At 44.4% G+C, this 16,463-nt stretch overlaps 1 protein-coding gene across 1 annotated transcript in view; it reads right to left on the bottom strand.

The window, feature by feature from the left end:
• Window positions 1–120: 120 nt before the first annotated feature.
• Window positions 121–16,463, bottom strand: part of ccdc120a (coiled-coil domain containing 120a) — a 30,572-nt gene continuing 14,229 nt past the window's right edge. The window contains exons 4-12 of the mRNA XM_083770393.1: window positions 9,542–9,672; window positions 9,287–9,346; window positions 9,022–9,142; window positions 6,927–6,983; window positions 5,720–5,810; window positions 5,300–5,386; window positions 4,195–4,796; window positions 3,223–3,478; window positions 121–2,880 (exon numbers count right to left, since the gene is read on the bottom strand). Coding sequence (XP_083626519.1) covers window positions 2,775–2,880; window positions 3,223–3,478; window positions 4,195–4,796; window positions 5,300–5,386; window positions 5,720–5,810; window positions 6,927–6,983; window positions 9,022–9,142; window positions 9,287–9,346; window positions 9,542–9,672 — 1,511 coding nt within the window. The 3' untranslated portion in view covers window positions 121–2,774. The remainder of the gene's footprint in view (window positions 2,881–3,222; window positions 3,479–4,194; window positions 4,797–5,299; window positions 5,387–5,719; window positions 5,811–6,926; window positions 6,984–9,021; window positions 9,143–9,286; window positions 9,347–9,541; window positions 9,673–16,463) is intronic.

Here is a 16,463-nt window from a genome sequence, read left to right as displayed (position 1 = left end):
GCCTTCCAACATGTGATGAATATATTTCATTACAGACAGACACCACAGAGCTGCGGACGACTCAATGTTAAAACTCAATAACTTTCAAATCATTGACATTTAAAGTGTTAAAGTGTCATTTTATTTTTAATAACTGTTATTTTATACATTTTGTTTTTACAACTGGTTCCATTGGAATTGCCTCCTATGGAGAAAATCAGCTCTGATTGATGGAGCTGAGAAACCAAGCGACTGCCTTAAGGTCTTTCTTTAGCCATTTGATGCACTAACACAACATCTCATATTTCATCACTTTTTTATACAAACAATATTTTTTGCCGCTGGCATTCTTAACACAATTTCACAACTTTAAAAACAACAAACATACATTTTTTTTCATTTCGATACATGCATATCTCATTTTGACCTGTACAATTTGTCAGTGTAACAGACTGGCTGAGTAGACGTTACTCTGATCCTTTCCACAATAACATAATATAAAAACAAATCAGTCAATCAGCTCATTGATAATTTAATCAATCAGTCAGTTCAGTTAGTCAGTTCACTGACATTTGTTAAGCTAATTCAACCAAACAACCAAATAAGACCCGACCGGCGGTGATGCTGACTCTTATTGCCTCTCACAGATTGTTACAAATCCACTCACATGAACACTGGATGCACGTCCCTTATTTTACAGCAGATCAGACTCAACTCTCTTAGTCTCTTTGTGACGGTGTGTCATTCCCTGTGTCTGTCCCACAGAGACAAACAATACCAATGGTGGTGTCCTACAGCAGTGGTTCCCAAACGTTTCAGCCCGTGACCCAAAACAGAAATTGGATATTTGCCCCGGTACCCCAAAAAAAAATCATTGGATTGTGTTATTAATTCATGAAAAGTTTTGCTTTTTTGAAAACGTTTTGAAATAATACTAAATAAAAACCAAATGTAGGAAACAAAACAGAGGGGACCCATAACAATGACCCGACCCACTGTTTGGGAACCAGTGTCCTACAGAGACACCAACACTGTCCAACAGGGACAAACAACAGTGACTGCGTAGGAAAACATGTCCCGTCTTGTTGATACCTGTTACATTAAGGACATAGCCACAAGCTATCCACATTTAGAACTATCAATATCGTGCTCATATACATGTAAAAGCATAGCTGGTTATAAGGGTTCTGGTTCCGTGTTGCAACTTGCAGCCACCTACTTTGCCTTGCTTGGGGACCCATGACTCTTATTGCTATCGGATATCATAAGCAGTGCATCCTCACATTGAACAAATGCGTCACATTGATTACTTCCTCTCCTGTGTGTTTGACACGAACGCACAGCGTTGCTATGAATGGAAATGTCTGCTCTACACATTTATTTCTATTGTGCTTGATTGTATTATACACCTTGTGGCCTGTCCTGAGCAGGCTGGCGTCTTCCAGTACAAACCTGAGAGTCACTAATCCTGTTCATTTGGCTTAGCACTATGACCTGATCAAAATCTTCCACTGATTATCAAAAGTGGAATATATATATTTCTTTTTCTTTTGAATAACTTGCTGGTTGTTTTGATAGGACAGTAGACCCGTGTCTGTCCATTATTAGGCTGCTGATTTCACTTAAAAACTTACGGACCGACAAAAATCTGCAAAAACACTGAATATCAAAAGTCTGGTTCATATTATAAAACATTGGCGTATTGATTATTATCATTTTCTAGTAGGCTATCGGACCTGATTGTACAAGCAGGAGAACCTGAATTGAAAGAGTAAGGACATCTTAAGACTAGAGCTCCAACATACATTTACACAGGATGTGAAAGTCACTATGTTAGTCTCTAGACCTGGTTTAGAGCATTTCGTTTGGTTGTCGTGATGGCTGACGGCTGGTTTCAACAGGTTCACTCAGTTATGGACAGAGATGATGATAGAATCCATTCAGGACTGCTGGTTCAATCTGCAGTACAGAAAGTACTGCCAATACTGCCGATGTGCTCTTGAGCAGGGAGCTCTCCCACTACTACTGTATTTATATCTCACATATACCACCTCTCCGTGTGCTAATTTAGCAGTGGCACTGAAGACAAGCTACTGTTAAGCCTGCATTATACTTAGTTGCATGTGGGTGTCGCACACCACAAATAGCTGATCTACAAACTCACAATGCGAAGCCTTGCAAGCTTGTAGATCAGCTATTTTTGGTGAAAAACACCGTTGCACAAGTATAACTTAGGCGTTTAATAGTAAACCATTTGCTAAAATTGGTTTTACATAGCGGGCGTATTCCGGTACCATGGGTTGGTACATATAGCAGACATGTAAACACTGCGTGGCTTTAGTTAGCTTCACTAGCTGTTCTGCAGCTTCTAACAGTCTCCACAAGCTCGGCTGTGACGACCATGAGCTAGCACTGAATTACAGCAGGTACAGATTCCAATAACTAGCTAACTGGTTTCAGTTGGAATCAGAATGAGTTTATGTTAAATGTTTGTTCTCATGAAGGTGTGTGAATATCAGCCATGCTGGTCCTATAACAATCGCCAAGCTTCAATCGCCACAACAGATTAAATGGCCAATGTGGCCATGTGATGTGATCAACAACCAATGTGGCTTGTTGAAGTTCTCTTCTCACTGTCTGTGTCAGTTAAATGAGTAGAATCATTTTAAAATAATGTCAGTGCATGGTCCCAGCACACAGAAAAAAACAACATCAATGGCCGTCATCAAGGATACCAGCCTAAGATTGGTTAAAAGACTTGTCCGTCTAACTGCCCAGGTGTCCTGATACGTGGATCAGACCAGGGTGCCAGGAGAAGGTAGCTCTGTTGTTTTCTCCATCTGATGCATTTCCTGTTTCTGAGCTGGGAAGGAGTCCTGGTAGAGAGAGCCGTCCATAGACCTGAGAGAGACACACAGACAGACAAGATAGAGAGAGGGACAGAGATGAAAATACAGAAAAGGGAAAGAGCGAGGGAATTACTCCAACATGCCTTTTGTATTTAGGTGAATTCAAGTATTCTTTCATTGCTCGCTCGCGCTCGTGCGCATGTACGCGTGCACGCACACACACACACTCACACACTCACACACACACACACACACACACACACACACACACACACACACACACACACACACACACACACACACACACACACACACACACACACTCCCACAACCTACATTATAATGAGAAGTGATTCACATGCTACAGACATGAACCTTTCATAAACACACTGACCTGCCATGCAGTGGGTGTCCATGGAACGTGACTGAGTGGGGCAGGTGTGCTGCAGGTTTATGGTGTGCTGTGGTCGGGTACTGAAGCTTTGTCTCCATCTGATAGGCTGAAATCTGTGTGGCGCCATGAGTGGTCCGTCTGCGCTGCAGAGCCCCTCCCGAGGCGACGGGACCTTTCACCTTCGCACTGACCTTTCCATTCAGCTGGTTAGGCTGGCCGGAGGCTAAGGTGTTCCGCAAGTACCAATCCCTTAAACCTGCCAATCAAAAACAGACCCACCAATCACATTTGCTTTTAACTTATTAAACTCAAATTACACACTATTACTAGTAGTCGTAGTATGAGGATCACTAGTACAAGTAGTACTGATACTAGTAGCACCACAAGTAGAACTAGTATAGTAATAGTTGTGAATGCAATGAGCACTAACTATGAGACCCTGCAGATCATGTCTGTCTGTCTGTCTGTCTGTGTGTGTGTCTGTCCCGCTGTTACACCACCCGCCCGCCACCAGAGGGCGCAGCTGTATCACACAAAACACACACACGCACGCACGCACTCTCACACACACACACACACACACACACACACACACACACAACTTAACTTAAAAAAACTTAACTTAAAAAAAACTTAACTTAAAATTAAAAAGAAAAAACTTAACTTAAAAAAAACCTTTAAAAACACTTAACTTCAAAAAACATAACTTAAAAATAAAATCTTAAAAAAACACAAAAAAACTTAACTTAAAAAAAACTTTAAAAACACTTAACTTAAAAAAACTTAACTTAAAATATAAATCTTAAAATCTTAAAAAAACACAAAAAAGTGAACTTTAAAAAGAAAACCTTAAAAAAGTATGTAATTTATTCTAATTGTTGTTATTGCCATTTACGAGCTGCGTTCGCTTCCCGCGTTTGCGCGTCTTACTTGTGGTAGTAGTAACAGTACTAGGAGCAGGAGAAAAATTACCTTCCAGTGCCAGGGCTTTGTGTAGATTCCTCGTGGCTTCCTCCAGCTGTCCCTCCTGGTTGGGAGGAGGGGGAGGGGGCCTGGAGGGGGGGTGGAGGTGCGGGTGGGGGTCAGGCTGGAGGTGAGGATGAGTAGAGTGATGGAGCGGAAGGTCAGCTTGGTTGTGTTGCTGCGGAAACGGCCCACAGGATTTGGTCCGAGTCACCTTGGCCCGATGAGCGTCACACGGCAGGTTCCTGGACCCGGTGGGGGTGGCGGCAGGGTTGTCGCTGAAGTGCTGAAACACGATTGGCTGCCTGGAGTTGCCCTGGGAGTGTTGCCGTTGCTGTTGCGTCTTCTGCTGTTTGCTCCAGATGTAGTCCAGCAGGATGTCACTGTAACCTCCTCGTCCTCTCTCGGCCCTTCTGGCCAGCTCATGGCTGGCGGTTCTGCTGTGTCCATTCACGCCTCCCTCCTCCTCCTCTTCGGAACTGACTCCGCCCTCGTTGCATCTGTCGCCGTCCCCCTCCCGTCCTCCCGGTTGGCTGGGGACTGAGGGGGAGGAGCCATCTGGGGAGAAGTTAGGCTGGGGGAGGAGTCTGTGGCTTTGGCCTTCCTCTGCTCTGTGGAGAAGAGAAGAGAGAGAGTCAAGAGCGATTCATACTCCGTCCCGAACATATAGCAGATTTACAAGCTCACAACGCTTGTAGGTCTTCTATTCTCTGCACGCGACTCCATTGCTTGATTGAGCATAAATTAGGGTTTAGATGGATAAAGAAAGACAGAAGGAGTGACAGAAATTGAGTACAGAGTGAGAGAAGTGACAGCCAGTGCTTTTTAATCACGCTACATGGTAAATATATAATTCCTAGCTGTCACCGTCCTACACATTGTACACACTGCGGTTTGCAATGCAAGTTGTTTGCGTCTCGACCGAAACCAGTTCCGCGTATGCATCCTTCATACTGGCAATGAAGAATGTCTGAGCCTGATGTAGTGGATGAGGGCTTTAGCTATCTTCATGGTGTCCATGGAGACAGAGTCTCCCGGAAACAACTCAGATGGATTCTGGGTAAACTGTATTTTTTGTTCAACAGATCAGGATATTGAAGAGGCTGAGGCTCACCTGATGTGTACTGTGATTTGTCCATTACGAGACAGGAGGGGTGTGGTCAAAACGTTGCTCCCATCTGGATTGGACACACGGCTAGGACTAGAGCACCCCCCCCCCCCCCCCAACATACACACACACACACACACACACACACACATATAAACATTAGTATTTTTAGGACGTGTAGGAGTATCATTGTATTAAGCAGTGATACTAGTGTAAGTGTTTCTGTGTCTGTGTTGGAATTATTGTGTGTGTGTGTGTGTGTGTGTGTGTGTGTGTGTGTGTGTGTGTGTGTGTGTGTGTGTGTGTGTGTGTGTGTGTGTGTGTGTGTGTGTGTGTGTGTGTGTGTGTGTGTGTGTGTGTGTGTGTGTGTGCGTGCGTGTGTGTGTGTGTGTGTGTGTGTGTGTGTGTGTGTGCACGGGCGCATACCTATTGTTGGAAGTTGCCAGTGAGTTCTTCCTGTTTCTGATGTCATAGTAGAGTTCCACAGGTGATACACTGTACAACAGGGGGCGACACTCTGAAAATACACAGTAGAATAATGTCTACATCAGCAACATAACATACAACAACCAAATCAACCATGTACTTCTAACAACAACAATCACAAACAGCGTCCTATGATACAAGAAGAGGGAGTGACAGAACTTTAATGGACCACGGTCACCAAACTATTAGTAATGGAAGCAAAGCTACTAGTGTCCAGTTATACAACACATTGCAGGGTTTCCTGTCTAGTGTTCCAGAAGGGGGTGCTATTGGAGAGGGTGCTCATGCATGTGCATGCTGACTGCACAATATTGGACAAAAGGTCATACCTCAATATTTAATTCAGAATACATTAATACACAATATAACTGGGTTCACACTTTATATGTTATATGTTGTATGGCAAACTGTGTAAAGGTCCTTGCAGACTTCTGCGGTCTTTCGGAAAAATGCCAAAAAGCCAAAAAGCTAAGCAGCTTTAAAAAATAAAAAAGAGAAACTATAGTAAACATTTTAAATTAATACAAGCCAAACGAACAGGTTTTCCAATAATCCTTCCTGAAAAAGTGACAAACACTAAATGACATGCATACTGTCACACAGCTTCTTGCAATGACATAATGACATAATTACAAATTTCTTCTCGTGGAATAGTGCTTCAACATCAAACATGGAAGTACTGTTGTATTTTGGCACGTTCTCCAGAAGTTGCGAGTGCATTCTCCGGCAACGGCAATGAGACGCGACGCTCATGCAGTGATAAAAGAAATAGCCATTGAGGTGAGGTATAGTTGACCATTAATTCCTCCTGTCATTGCTAACCCAGCGAGAGCTTAAACCCCATTTTGGGCGGGAACCACTTTTGGTGTTAGCTATTGAAAAATAGCAGATCTACAAGCTCGTAGCGCGGCACGCTACGAGCTTGTAGGTCTGCTATTTTTTTAAATCGAAGAACGACTGACATAGAAACATAGCTTTTTCAGAAAACTGTCAGGATGTAGAAGACATTTTTAGAATCGGATCTCAGGTCAAAATGGCTTAACACACACACACGCTGCTGGGAATCAAACCCAGATCTCTTCCCCTGCTCATGTTCTACCCTATCCATGTACCATATCAAGCTGCACCATGTCTGTGTTACCATTACCATTGTCATGTCCTGTTGAGTCAGACGTCGAACTGCTTTCTGACTTCACTGTATCATCTGAAAACACACACACACACACACACACACACACACACACACACACACACACACACACACACACACACACACACGGTCTGTGAATAATGGGAGGAAGAGCTTCATTTCCTCCTCTTCCTCTCAACAATGGCCTCTGTTCTACAGAACACGTGAGTGAGTGTGTGTGTGTGTGTGTGTGTGTGTGTGTGTGTGTGTGTGTGTGTGTGTGTGTGTGTGTGTGTGTGTGTGTGTGTGTGTGTGTGTGTGTGTGTGTGTGTGCGCGCGCGTGTGTGTGTGTGTGTGTGTGTGTGTGTGTGTGTGAGAGAGGTCAAGACAGAGAAGTGGAGGAACCTGGCATAAATGAACCTCACAAAGTACAACAAAGTAGCCATCCGCACTCACAAACAAAGTTAAAAAGTCTTTAATATGCCACAGCAACAGTCAACAACGTACACATTTTGACCTATCGGCCTTCGAAACACGTACATTGTTGACTGTTGCTGCGTTGTACTGTACTACAGTAGTATGGGTATAAACAGTGCATCGTACTGGATGTGTCTCACAGAAGACCTTTCTATGATCATTCCCAATTCCTATATCGGATAAATATATAGCCTACGATCCATGTAACAGGGTGCAGGATGCAATTGCGTCTGGGGTGTGTCTGCCTCAATTTCACTATAGTTAGACAGCACGTTATCTGGGCACAACTTAACAAGCCTTTGAATTAGTCATGGGTGTGTCCCCTTTATCGTTCAATCCGGTACAGCATCTGTGTCACAGTAGTTGTTGTTTTTGTATAAAATAAAATAATAAAGTTTTCAGATTATTATTATAAACGGTCTCAGGTCTGATGGGTTAAGAGAATGGGTAGTTCAGCTAGTAGGCGCATTGCTATTTAAATGACGGATTGGAGGAGATGCAAAACTATTTTTGCTGAGGAAAACTATTAAGCTTTAATGATGTGATTATGATTTCAGGAGTTGGGGGAGATGGGCATGAAAGAAATCAAATCTTCCTCCAGCGATGTCTCCTTCTTTAGGCTATGTCCAACACATGTGATATCTTGACATACACGCTTAGTTCATTATTAGTTCTTATTTAAACCACCTATTAAAGATGAGACATTGCAGTGTCCTCTCCCGTGTGTCTTGTGTCGGGAGTTCTAAAATGGATTGAGTACTTTCATCACCGTCCATTTCACAGAGAAAGATAAAGAATGGCAGGACTCAGGACACTATTTAATTCCTATCAATTCCTAATATCAAAATTAGGCATATAATTATGCCTCATTTTATAATACAATTACTAGACATAATGTGTTAATTCCATGATATAAAACCGATACAGTTATTTTCCGATATTAATATATTTTATCTTAATATCATCCGATAATATCAGGGGGGGGGGGTCTACACGTACAGAGACATCGTCATTATTATTCACAACATGAAAAATCAAGTACTTGAAATTAGTTTATCTGCATTTCTATTGTTGAGTTGCATTTAGATTGGGTTTTTTTATTGCATGTATGCAGTGGGCTGCATACATAGGTCAATCTACTATCTACCACACTCTCTAAATAGCAGGGAAATGCTGCACTGGAGGATACCTTTTGTCTACAGAAAGTATTTTTTAAAGCTACCATTTCTATGGTGTAAAAACATGCTCATCAGCCGAACATCAGGCGTCCAGTATATTTTGGCAAAGTGCCCTGGGCACCTCAAGTAGAAAAGAGTTACATTTTTGGAGAGGCACGCCACTCATCAATGTCACCTTTTCTTTTCAACTGACCAATCAAAATGGAGGAGCCGCAGGACAAAGTGGAAAACTGCCATTCTGCTCATTAGATTTGGACATATCCTGTGTAAATGTCCACATTTTAATATAAGGGTGGAAAGGCCATGGGGTCAACAAAATCAGTGCAGACCATTCTCCGGAGGAGCATGAAGGTGCAAAGCAAATTCGACAGCAATCCAGCAGCCGGTAGTTTGGAAAGAAATTGATGGAACACACACACACACACACACACACACACACATTCAAGGTCCTTGCATACCTGTATGACATCCTCTGTGTACTGTTCTCTTGCTGTTGTGCGTGTGTGCGTTGTGTTGTGAGTCTGTGTGTCTTCGCCGAGCTCCACTGAACAAAGTCTTCCTCAGCTTCACACGCTCCTCCTACACAAATACACACAGACACACACAGATAGTCATTTATTCAAGTCATAACCAAATCAAATTAATTTAGACAATCAGTCTAAATGTCTCTATGTAGAGACATACAGTACTGATTGGAGACAGACAGACATGCTTGGGTCTCACCTCCCCCCTCTTCTCTCCCCCTTCTACAGGGTAATCAGCTGGTACTGCCCCTGTCAGCTCCTGAGCAATCACAAACCACACAGTCATTCATCAATTCATCATTCAACTGGTCTGTCATCACTGTTACATTCTACTAAATAAGCACTGTATGTGTGTGTGTGTGTGTGTGTGTGTATGTGTGTGTGTGTGTGTGTGTGTGTGTGTGTGTGTGTGTGTGTGTGTGCGTGTGGTTAGTGTGTCGTCGTCATCACTAACCGCCTCCTGTATGCAGATGCGTTTCAGCTCAGCCAATCGGGTGCTGAGCTGTGTCTGGAGATTCCGCCTCCTGTCTTGTAGTTCTGTAATTCGCTCCGCCCACCGCTTAGTGTCCTCACAACGCACAGGGTCTACGTCAAGACAAACACACACACGCATGTTAGTGTCCTCACAACACAGGGTCTACGGCAAGACAAACACACGCACACATGTTAGTGTCCTCACAACGCACAGGGTCTACGTCAAGACAAACACACGCACACATGTTAGTGTCCTCACAACGCACAGGGTCTACGTCAAGACAAACACACGCACACATGTTAGTGTCCTCACAACGCACAGGGTCTACGTCAAGACAAACACACGCACACATGTTAGTGTCCTCACAACGCAGGGTCTACGCCAAGACAAACACACGCACACATGTTAGTGTCCTCACAACGCAGGGTCTACACCAAGACAAACACACGCACGCATGTTAGTGTCCTCACAACGCAGGGTCTACACCAAGACAAACACACGCACGCATGTTAGTGTCCTCACAACGCAGGGTCTACACCAAGACAAACACACGCACACATGTTAGTGTCCTCACAACGCACAGGGTCTACGCCAAGACAAACACACGCACACATGTTAGTGTCCTCACAACGCACAGGGTCTACACCAAGACAAACACACGCACGCATGTTAGTGTCCTCACAACGCACAGGGTCTACGCCAAGACAAACACACGCACACATGTTAGTGTCCTCACAACGCACAGGGTCTACGCCAAGACAAACACACGCACACATGTTAGTGTCCTCACAACGCACAGGGTCTACGCCAAGACAAACACACGCACACATGTTAGTGTCCTCACAACGCACAGGGTCTACACCAAGACAAACACACGCACACATGTTAGTGTCCTCACAACGCACAGGGTCTACGCCAAGACAAACACACGCACACATGTTAGTGTCCTCACAACGCAGGGTCTACACCAAGACAAACACACGCACGCATGTTAGTGTCCTCACAACGCACAGGGTCTACGCCAAGACAAACACACGCACACATGTTAGTGTCCTCACAACGCACAGGGTCTACACCAAGACAAACACACACACACATGTTAGTGTCCTCACAACGCACAGGGTCTACACCAAGACAAACACACGCACGCATGTTAGTGTCCTCACAACGCACAGGGTCTACGCCAAGACAAACACACGCACACATGTTAGTGTCCTCACAACGCACAGGGTCTACACCAAGACAAACACACACACACATGTTAGTGTCCTCACAACGCACAGGGTCTACACCAAGACAAACACACGCACACATGTTAGTGTCCTCACAACGCACAGGGTCTACGTCAAGACAAACACACGCACACATGTTAGTGTCCTCACAACGCACAGGGTCTACACCAAGACAAACACACGCACACATGTTAGTGTCCTCACAACGCAGGGTCTACGCCAAGACAAACACACGCACACATGTTAGTGTCCTCACAACGCAGGGTCTACACCAAGACAAACACACGCACGCATGTTAGTGTCCTCACAACGCAGGGTCTACACCAAGACAAACACACGCACGCATGTTAGTGTCCTCACAACGCAGGGTCTACACCAAGACAAACACACGCACACATGTTAGTGTCCTCACAACGCACAGGGTCTACGCCAAGACAAACACACGCACACATGTTAGTGTCCTCACAACGCACAGGGTCTACACCAAGACAAACACACGCACGCATGTTAGTGTCCTCACAACGCACAGGGTCTACGCCAAGACAAACACACGCACACATGTTAGTGTCCTCACAACGCACAGGGTCTACGCCAAGACAAACACACGCACACATGTTAGTGTCCTCACAACGCACAGGGTCTACGCCAAGACAAACACACGCACACATGTTAGTGTCCTCACAACGCACAGGGTCTACACCAAGACAAACACACGCACACATGTTAGTGTCCTCACAACGCACAGGGTCTACGCCAAGACAAACACACGCACACATGTTAGTGTCCTCACAACGCAGGGTCTACACCAAGACAAACACACGCACGCATGTTAGTGTCCTCACAACGCACAGGGTCTACGCCAAGACAAACACACGCACACATGTTAGTGTCCTCACAACGCACAGGGTCTACACCAAGACAAACACACACACACATGTTAGTGTCCTCACAACGCACAGGGTCTACACCAAGACAAACACACGCACGCATGTTAGTGTCCTCACAACGCACAGGGTCTACGCCAAGACAAACACACGCACACATGTTAGTGTCCTCACAACGCACAGGGTCTACACCAAGACAAACACACACACACATGTTAGTGTCCTCACAACGCACAGGGTCTACACCAAGACAAACACACGCACACATGTTAGTGTCCTCACAACGCACAGGGTCTACGTCAAGACAAACACACGGGTACACCCCTCCATTCCGAAACACCGCTATTCCGAAGGTTCACTTCCATGTTTCGGAATGGCGGGGTTTTACACTTTTCTATAACACCCTGGCATTCCGAAAAAAAACGCATCGCCTTTTCGAAGATTGACTTCCATTATTCGGAATGGCGGGGTTTTACCCTTTTCTATAACACCTCGGCATTCCGAATTCCGAATATAGCCTATTATTTGTTATTTGTGTGGCTTCCCCGAGTCCCTCGGACTCCCTCCGCTAGTTGCTCTGTCCATAAAATGCGTGTGTGCGTGCGGCTGTGCGCACCCATACTGATGTCTCCGCTGCCGCAACAACACTTTCTCTCTCTCTCTCTCTCTCTCTCCCTCCCCGCTCTCTCTCTCCCTCTCTCTACCTCTCTCTCTCTCGCTCTCTCTCTCTCTCCCCGCTCGCTCTCTCTCTCCCTCTCTCTACCTCTCTCTCTCTCCTCTTTCTCTCTCCCCTCTCTCTCTCCCTCCCCCCCTCTCTCTCCCCCCCCCCCCTCTCTCTGAAACATTTTAAAAGGCTTTCATATTAACTATCAATATTTGTTCAAATAAAGTTTGGCCTTATTGATAGAGGGAATAGTTTTTGATTAGTAGTAATTGCAGGGCCTCGCATTTCTCCCATTCGTGTGTCACAGTGTGTAGGCCTATAAAAGCGTATGTTACTAATACTTCTGTATCGACCATGATTTGATTACCACTTAATAAAATACTATATGTTGAATGACAGAAGTAGGCTAACTATCTATTAAAGACTTCCGTCGATCGCCGTCCATTCTTTCCATATATGCATGCGTCTGTCCAAACCAACGTAATTGCCTTTGATCCTATACGACTGAAGCCTTTCACTCCCATTCAAAGCCCTATTTATCCTGTGCACTTATCTATGATTTATTCATTATGGACAATTATTTGTCTTTGTCACTGTTACGGCCGCAGGCCTATGTCTGTCTGGGTCTGGGCCGTGTGTCTGTATTGGTGCCGTGGTGCGCACAGTGCACAGTTGCTTACTCCCTCCCTGCAGATCCGTCAGCGCAGCCATTGGTGGGGAGCGTTCCCGACGCTTCACTGTTGGTTGCCTGCTCCGTATCTCGCTGCTTCAACCACCATCTACACCTGCGCCCACCTGACGGCATTCATTCCCAGCTCTCATTCCCTACTCCAGAGTGGAGTAGGCTAGAGGCAGTGCGCCCTCCGTGCAAAGAGAGCATGCACAGAGTAGTATATGAACGTCAACCCGTTTATTGCTGTAACCATGCAGTCATTCTATATTCTGAGCACCGGGCCACGGAAGCCTGCTTTTTGTACAGTTTGTTATAGCTTAGATTATAGGCAATAGTAGGGCACTTTATTTTCGTTGTTAGGTTAGTATTTAAAACTCAAGAGGTTATTTTTAGAATGCTTTTGATTATTTCCATTTGTCTTTTGGTAAAAACCAATGTAATTCATATTGAATACATATGTAAATATATCGTTTCCCATTATTTTGTATGCCACAACGAGTAATAAACACCTTTATTACTTTATTATTTAGAGCTACGCTCTAAATGCACTAATATTAGCTATGACACGGGCCACTTTACTTTTTACTTTTATAACTTCATATTCTATGCTTTTTATATCTTTATCTAAACATATGTTCTTGTCTAAATGCACTTTAGGGCTTTACTCCAATTTCGTTGTTCTTAAACTTGTTTTATGCAACAATGACAAATGAAGCATTTTTTCCAAACCAAATTAGTAGGCTCCTTTTTTTTGCAATACATTAAACAAAGTCCAGGCTTAAATTGTTAAGTGACCTTTCACAGCTGGCATTTATTTCAATGCAGAAATGCAGAAAAATGCAGAAAAATAATAATAATAATAATAATAACAATAACAATAATAATAATAATAATAATAATAATAATACAAAAAGGTCAGAACAGTACAAATGTCAGTAGGCCTATTATTAAAAAAAAATTAAAAGTCCTCTGAGATGCATCCCGCAGGGAGAAAGGCCTGATGTGCGTCCTTCTCAGACGCAACACAGCAACACAGCAACACAGCGGGGCCTACAGGAAGTTGTGGACGCAGAACTTCACTGCTTCCCAATATTGCTCCAGTGTTCTCGCTTGACGGCGATACTGCCTCTTGATCCTCCGAAGCCTGTTTGATAAAAGCAGATGTAGCTTAATTAATATGAGTAATTAATGAATGTGGATGCTCTTCAAAGGATCAATCCATCTAATAAAAGCCTCCACCCGCTCCCTGGACCCGTACAGCCATTTATTAGGTGATTATTATTTTCATATATAAAAAACTCTCAAACCTGGCCTCCAGTTGCCGCCATTTTCGCCGCTGGATGGGTGCTGGATCCCCGCGGTCGGCATGGCCACACACTGTCTCCACCATCCTCTGCTCATCTTTGAGTTTTCTGATGAACACCCAGAGGGAGGGTCGGCGCCTCTCCACCCGGGAGTTCCATCTGTGATGCCAAGCTGAAATAATTATTCATAAGCAGTTAGCACACATATCATGGCACATTTACATTTCATTCCCACATTGCTCAGTGTTATCGAAGAAAACGGAACAGATTTGGAATAAGAAATCTATACCAATAATTATAATGAAAACAACAACAGCAGCAACAACAACAATAATAGCATTAGGCGTTACCTTCCACCCAGTTATTGCTCCTGTTGTCGGAGCGACGATCATAGACGCTCCACACTGCAGGAGGGAACAATGCCTGTTCCCCCACATAGGTGTCCTCCATGTATTGAATGAAGTCACCTAGTGGGGGGTATTGGCGGACCAGCTGGCGGGTCTCTCTGCTCCTGCAGAAGGCCCTGAACTTCCTGACCAGACGGTCAGCGGGGAGGTAGCCTGTGGCCATAGCCTTCCTCACCCAATCCTTGAGGACCGCGTCGTGCCTATATGGACCTGTAAACGTGTGAAGACGAGTGAAGAATGTTTACTTACTAAAATCTAATTTACTACTAATTTCATAAGCACTCAGTGTTCAATGCTAATATATAAATTATATATATATTTACAAAAGAACAAAAAAACTTCAACCCCAAGAATGAATGAATGGTAATATTAATCCAACAGTTTTAATAATAATTAAGAATGTGGCGATGTAAGCCCTATTAAAAAATATGACCCCATTAATTCTGCTAAATGTGTTTGTTGGCTGTTTTAAGGATATGACCTAAATGGTACGATATAACCTAATAACTTGCATGCAACAGGTCTGCATGCATGCAACCAAGAAAACTATAATAATAATGACTCTTTGTTGGTTGTGTAAATACACCATCACTAACCTGCTAACCCAACTTCTTGAATTTTGCGCCACATGCTCTGGCAGAGGTGGAAGTAGCAGCCAGTGGTCCGTGTCGCTGGTAGCTCCTCCCGGAACGCATTCATGAGCCCCATTTCGAAGTCTGTGAGGACTCGAGTAGGGCTCCATCTGTATACAGACAGACAGACATGTGATAGATGAGAAAAAACGATTTTTCTAGTTTCCACAAAATATTTCTATTACAGTTGCAGTGACACACACACACACACACACACACACACACACACACATACACACACACTTACGGTTCTCCTGTAATGCGCGCAACCCTCCTCTTCACACGGCGGAGGACAGCGCGGTACATGGGCGTGGTTTTTCCAGACATGAGGATCATTATGAACGGTACGACCCTGCCCAAATATAGGCCATGTATGGACACAAACTGGTAAAAAGGCCTTGGGCAGGTCTTAAATGTACCGTCCATATATATCTACAACAATAAAAAAAAGAAAAAAATTATATAATATATCATAATACGTCATTTTAAATAAATTATTAGGCTACATTGCAATTTAACATGCATATGTGTTATGGGAGAGGGGTTGGATCTTACCTGGTCACACTGGCTCAATTTCAGGTAGTTGTCGTCGGTTGCAAACACCACAAAGCCATGCTGGCGGTGGTGTTTGTCCATGAACTCCTGCCCCCCCCAGGTTAGAGCCCATTCACCGTCCACGTTGACCTCCTGTACGGTGGGCGGAATGGGGGGCATGAGGCTCGCCCGAAGCCTCTCCAGCCGCGACTTCACTGAATTAAAAGTCGGCATATGCCGCATTTCCCCAACTGCTACTTGGGCCACGACTTCATCATATATCCGTTTTATGGGGATGGTTGGATCGGCCGCCACACGCTCAAGCATCCGCTCAATTAGAGCGGTGCTGGCGACCAGATCCTCCTCAGCGTTGTGTGTGTGGTCCCCCGGAGGCCTCAACACGACGATGTCGGCTGGTGGGTCAGCGTCGACGTCCAGCCACTGGGTGTGAACATAGACGTTGCACTGGGTGCAACGCCAATATATTTTCTCGCCCACAATGGACCTATTTCTCAAATATCGAAAATTATCGATAATGAGAGCTTTTCCCCCTCGGCTGTTTGCCACTTGC

This window comes from Protomyctophum parallelum, assembly GCF_964188405.1.
Source record: "Protomyctophum parallelum genome assembly, chromosome: 7".
Lineage (NCBI taxonomy): Eukaryota > Metazoa > Chordata > Actinopteri > Myctophiformes > Myctophidae > Protomyctophum > Protomyctophum parallelum.
Note: the sequence above shows the minus strand (reverse complement) of the source record. Positions and strands in the feature narration are given on the sequence as shown.